The sequence below is a fragment of the Lactuca virosa genome, chromosome 8, assembly GCF_052849685.1.
Source record: "Lactuca virosa cultivar CGN04683 chromosome 8, Lactuca_virosa_CGN04683_v6, whole genome shotgun sequence".
NCBI classification, from domain to species: domain Eukaryota; kingdom Viridiplantae; phylum Streptophyta; class Magnoliopsida; order Asterales; family Asteraceae; genus Lactuca; species Lactuca virosa.
The window spans coordinates 14,767,701-14,773,541 of NC_136433.1; the positions used below are offsets into that span (position 1 = coordinate 14,767,701).

The 5,841-nt window shown below is 35.3% G+C and overlaps 1 protein-coding gene across 1 annotated transcript; it reads left to right on the plus strand.

Moving 5' to 3' along the window:
* Positions 1-512: 512 nt before the first annotated feature.
* LOC145134402 (uncharacterized) lies at positions 513-1,110 on the plus strand. The gene is made up of 2 exons (XM_079069250.1): positions 513-670; positions 741-1,110. Exons 1-2 carry the CDS (start codon positions 567-569, stop codon positions 982-984), a joined length of 348 nt encoding a protein of 115 aa, XP_078925376.1. The 5' UTR covers positions 513-566; the 3' UTR covers positions 985-1,110.
* Positions 1,111-5,841: the final 4,731 nt, after the last annotated feature.

A 5,841-nucleotide genomic window follows, 5' to 3' on the forward strand; every position in this document is an offset into this window, starting at 1 on the left:
GAAAAGAGATTGTTCTGGTATCATGAAGAATTAAAATTATAAAATCTAAAACAAACTTGATGATATCAGACTTCTAGACTGAATTTACCCATCAAGGCAGCCAACAAGTTTTTGTGTTGAAAAGAAGGGTTTGATTATAATTTTCCATTACAAATACTTGTCTTGATGGGGCCATGTTTCATGAGAACTAGGAAAGAGATCTAAAAATCAGTAAAGATACATTTTTTTTACTGATACTTTTGTTGTGTTGTTAGAATAAACAAGAAAATCGATGCTAAAAGATCTTTATTATTATGTATTTGTAATCACTTAATTTTTGTATAAGAAAATTTTGGGTGAAGAAAACATGAACGTTAATAAACAACAGTCAACAGAATATGCTGGTCGAATTCCAAAACTAATTCCTTTTGGGTTTCTAGTTTGTAGCATATGGATAATGAAGTGAATGAGGTCCACATGTAATATACATCTTATCCATAAACCAACCAATGAGGCTTTAAACATAACTCCCATCGGACTTGAAAAAAGGTCAATTCATTCATTTGAATCGCAATCATATCCATATCATGGCTCATTCACTAACCCATGCGGTTGCACCCATCTCAACCACCACGACTCCTCCGTCAAAAAACACATCCTTCCGTCCATCTGTTTGCCATATTCCTCGCAGGTATGTGTTTTTTACTCCCATAAATATTAATGACTTTTTGTAAGCTTGATTACTCAAATTGCATTTGCAGGGATGTTGCGTTGTGCTTGATTGGTGCAGTGTTTGGGTTGAGCATCGTGGGTGATAGGAGTGCAGATGCAGCAGCAAGGCGGCCCCCACCACCTACTCCAACAGAGAAGAAGGACCCGAATGTAAGTGGTGTATTGGCTAAGGTAATAGCTAGCAAGAAGAGGAAGGAAGCAATGAAAGAGAGCATCGCCCAGCTAAGGCAGAAAGGGAAGGCCATCAATGAGCCATCAACACCAACAGAATGAGTGAAACTCATTAATATATGGTTCTTTTAGAAAACCAACCATAGACTTTAACTCAATGGTTAAGCCTCGTTGTATTGAGCGTTACTCAAGATTATAATAAAATTCATAATGATTGTTTTTATCAAAGTTACCATAGACATTGGTTTCTATAATAATGTTTATACATTTCCAAATTAAAATAAAATAAAATTGCAACGTACTAGCATACACATCCACGTTGATCTAGTTCCATCTTAATAATATTGCGCAATATCTGTTAGCTAAACTATAATTTAACCGTAAGCTTATTTACATTACTAGTTAGTTATTTTAGGTAGTTATTTTAGGTACTTCTTGTTTGCTCTTGTATATAACTGAATTGAAGATGTTTTGAATAACAAGATGGGTTATTGTCATAGTAGCCAAACAATGTTTTGTATATTGGTTTGAACCCTTTCCTAATCATTAGTTTTTATATGCCACGTGGATTTGGTCAACTGAAATTGTCAACAAACCCTAACCCCTTCCTAATCACGTCCTTTTGCAGATAGAGCTCCATTACTTTTCGGTGCTCTACATCCCCGGTACCTACATCCAAAACGAAGAGAGAGAGAATTATGTGTCGACTGCTTCTTCATCTTGTGACACGATGTCGGAAACCGGCGCCGTTAGGTGCTACACTCGCTGCGCATCGGAGAAGACGTTACAATGGAGAACAACTATGTGTGGTCCGAAGATGTTATGCAACGCCTGCGGTGTGAGACTCAAATTAGGTCGGTTGGTTTCAGAGTATCGTCCGGCAGCGTACCGGTGGTGTTGATGTCCCATTATTATTTGATGGTGCTCTGGTACTCTTACTCCTTGATCTGCTGTGAAACGACGTGTTCTATGGTCGGAAGTTTATAGTTCCGACTATGAGATTAAGCTTCATAACGATGCACCTGAATATAATCCACAAAATAAAACTCAAGACGAAAGCACAAAATGTAAGCTGGTTCTGCCATGGCGAAACCTTCCAACTCTTGAATAACCTCTCAATAGACTCCAACTTCATCTCCTCCATGTTTCTCTTCTCCTCATTTAGTTCCGTAAATCATCTTCCCATTAAATGTTTGAAGAATTCCGTTCCATCTCCGTAATTGATTGTTAGTTATGATTCTGAAATTGATGACTCAAGAGATGAAATTGAAGTCCTGAAGTGTGAAGTTCAGGGCTAATTAATAGTTTTGCGGTTCTGAATCTATGTTTTGTTACTGGGGGCATTTGAATCGGTGGGAAGGGGACGGGATTGTTCGTTATATTGCCAGTGATTTGCAGACAAGAGGAAAGATGTAGGAGATGGGGGTTATTAATTTTAGGGGTGGGTCTGAGCTATTGTTGAATAAGAACTCATCTTCAAGAACACTTCAATGTAACTTTAATTTCTGTGTAGATTTGGTTTAAGAAATTCCAAATATCAACTGTTAAAGAAGGTGAAGCTTCTTCTATTGATGGAGGAGGGGGTAGATTAATTTAATCAACTTTAAGTTGGCAGTTGACTAAATGGGCGTAATAACTTTTGGCTTACCAATGCAACCTTCAAAAATAGGTAAAGGTATGAAATTAACCGGTAAAACACAAGTTTGTACCCTTCAAAGGCAAAAAAAATCACAAGGGACCATTTAAACAAAAATACGAAACATTGTTGGGTTAGAGTGACAATAACCCTAACAAGATATGAAAATTTGGAAACTCTTTCTCTTATTACAACATGATATCAGAGCAAGCATCCAAAATTCCACATTCGATTTCTCAATTCTTGATCATTGAGGTTGATTTGTTCTTTCTCAGTTTCAATTTTTTTTTCTGATTCATATAGTTTGATCTTTGATTCGATCAAATTCATTTCCTCCTTGTTCCTTATTTGATTTGATTTATCTTGATCTCTCAAATCATTCACTTTCTAACTGATTCAATGTCTACTTCTACAAATTCAACAAATCTTACCAATTTTGTGGATATCTCTAGTCCTTACTATCTTGGATCTGCAGATAATCTAGGTAATGTTCTTGTTTCAAATGTTTTCTATGGAAATGGATTCTTTGCATGGAAGAGATCTATGCCTATTGCTTTGTCTGCGAAGAACAAAATTACTTTCATTGGTGGAACAATTCCTTAGCCTTCGATTGATTCTCCCACATATTCAAGCTGGTATCAAGTTAATTCCACGGTTATTAGCTAGTTACTCAATTCTCTTCATCAAAATATTGCTGAGAGTGTATTATTCCTTCACACAACTAGTGAAATTTGGAAAGAAATTAATCATCGATACGAGCAAACTGATGGTGCACTCATATATCAAATTCAACAACAATTGTTCTCCTTATCCCAAGGATCTGACGAACTTTCAAGCTATATTACCAAATTGATGAAAATTTGGGACGAACTTCGTATTGTTCAAGACATTCCTGCTTGTACATATAATGATGATGCAGACATACATAAGTATCTTGAAGATCAAAGGGTAATTAAGTTACTTATGGGACTAAATGATACCTACAAAGCACTTAGAGCACATATCTTGATGATAAAGCATCTTCCAAGTGTATCCATAGTTTATTCAATGATTATTCAAGAAGGACGTTAGACGGAGGTCAATCTACCGCATGCAATTGCTCATGATGCAGTGGCAATGAATGTTGCAAACAATCCACCAATTGGTTCATCAAAGAAGTCTTTGGTTTGTTCTCACTTTAAGAAATCAGGATATTCCGAAAATTAATGATATCATTTGATTGGGTTTCCATCATCTTTCAAGTTTACCAAATCAAAGAAAGAAGAACCTAAATCTACTGTTCAACTTGCAACATTTGATTATTCATCTGGAATCACACAAGAACAATTTCAACATCTTCTAGAACTATTTAATTTTGCCAACATTCAATCTCCTTCAAGCAATAATGTTTCAATCCATGATGGTGATATGCATCCATATGGTAAATCATTCTTTTATGCACAATTTGCATCTAATGTCTATAAGTCATCTATATTTCTCAAACCACATCAATCTTTTATCATAGACACTGGAGCAACATATCATATGTGCTCTAATATCAATCTCTTATGGTCCATGACTAAATTTTCACAGCCTCACAAAATTGGTCTTCCCAATGGATATAATTTGCTTCTTTCTCACTATGGTGATGTTTAAATCCATGACTATATTATGTTACAAGATGTGCTTTATGTTCCATCATTTAGATATAACCTTATATCCATTTCAAAACCCCATATCCCAACTTTAAATTTTTGTCTTATTCACTGATGAGACTTGTCTTATGCGGGACCCATTATCGAATAATAAGATTGCTCTTGGTGTCCTTGGCAAAAGAATAAATGACCTCTATGTGTTAGATTATGATCATATCAAACACAAATTTTCATATAGTCTGTTATTATTTTTAGTTTCTTCTTTATTGTCTCATGTACTTGTTTTAAAGAGTCATGTTATGCTATGGCATAAGAGCTTTGGTCATGTTTCATTAGACAAACTGAAAACAAATTTGTCTCTTCCATCCAACTATAATCATGTTGGTGTTGAAAGTTGTATTACATGTGCTCAAGCTAAACAATCCAGATTAGCTTTTCCTCATAGCATTTCTCAAACTCATGCTCCTCTTGATCTTATTCATGCTGATGTGTGGGGCCCTTATAAGCACGAAAATCATGATGGATATAAGTATTTGTGTATCATAGTTGATGGCTTCAGAATACATACTTGGATACACTTATTTAGTCATAAAAGTTATGCTTTCACTCTAATTCAATCATTTGTTACTTTCAGTAAGACTCAATTTCACACAACCATCAAGTGCATAAGAACCGATAATGCCAAAGAACTTAGTTCTAGCTGTAGTGGACAAGTTTATTATCAAGAAAATGGCATCGTTCATCAGAAGTCTACTTCTCATACACCACAACAAAATGGGCTTGTTGAATGCAAACAAAAACATATTTTAGACATTGCAAGAGCTTGGTTCTTTCAATCAGGTGTGAGACACATATACCGGGGTGAATGTGTTAAGATGTCTATTCATATTATTAACATAACTCCTACAAAAGTTGTGACATCCTCTATTTTTAAAAACCAAAAAAAATTCTTTGCGCTTTAAAAATCATGATACTTTACTTACGTAAAATCCCAATATATAAAAATATTTTGAGTACAAGACTGTCTCAAATAAAATCCCAAGAATGTCATAGACAATACATATAGATAAGTTACTGTAAAATCCATAAAAATCAAGCCGATTTAAAACTTTTTCAAACATCCACAAGCCATTAGTTATTACAAAATGTTTTCAAATTAGTTTCATATCAGAGTATCCTAGAAACCATAAGTTCAAAACGTGAGGATGTGTACGGTCACGCCTTCGACTTGCCGAGACATCTGAAGCACCTGAAATAATAAACTAAAACCGTAAGCACAAAGCTTAGTGAGTTTCCCCCAAAATACCCATACACACATAATCACAACTAGCATACTATGGGTCTAATCATCCATCGAGATGGAATACCCTAGGCCTGTTGAGTGACGTACGAAGTAGCCCAGTGTCACCGTATACACTGAAAAATATGTCGGGTCCAATCAACCATCGGGGTTGGAATACCCACGCCCAATCAACCTCTGGGTCCAGTCATCCATCCGGATGGAATACCCCACGTTGGAATGCCAATATATATATATATATATATATATATATATATATATATATATATATATATATATATATATATATATATATATATATATATATATATATATAAAATGGGTCCACTCATCCTCGGGATGGAATACCCTCGGTCCACAACCATCGGGTTGGAATGCCCACATACTAC

Excerpts from the sequence above, each read along its gene's own strand:
- LOC145134402 (XM_079069250.1), top strand. The coding sequence starts at position 567 with ATGGCTCATTCACTAACCCATGCGGTTGCACCCATCTCAACCACCACG. Across the intron at positions 671-740 it reads GTTTGCCATATTCCTCGCAG|GGATGTTGCGTTGTGCTTGA; the intron begins GTATGTGTTTTT and ends TTGCATTTGCAG.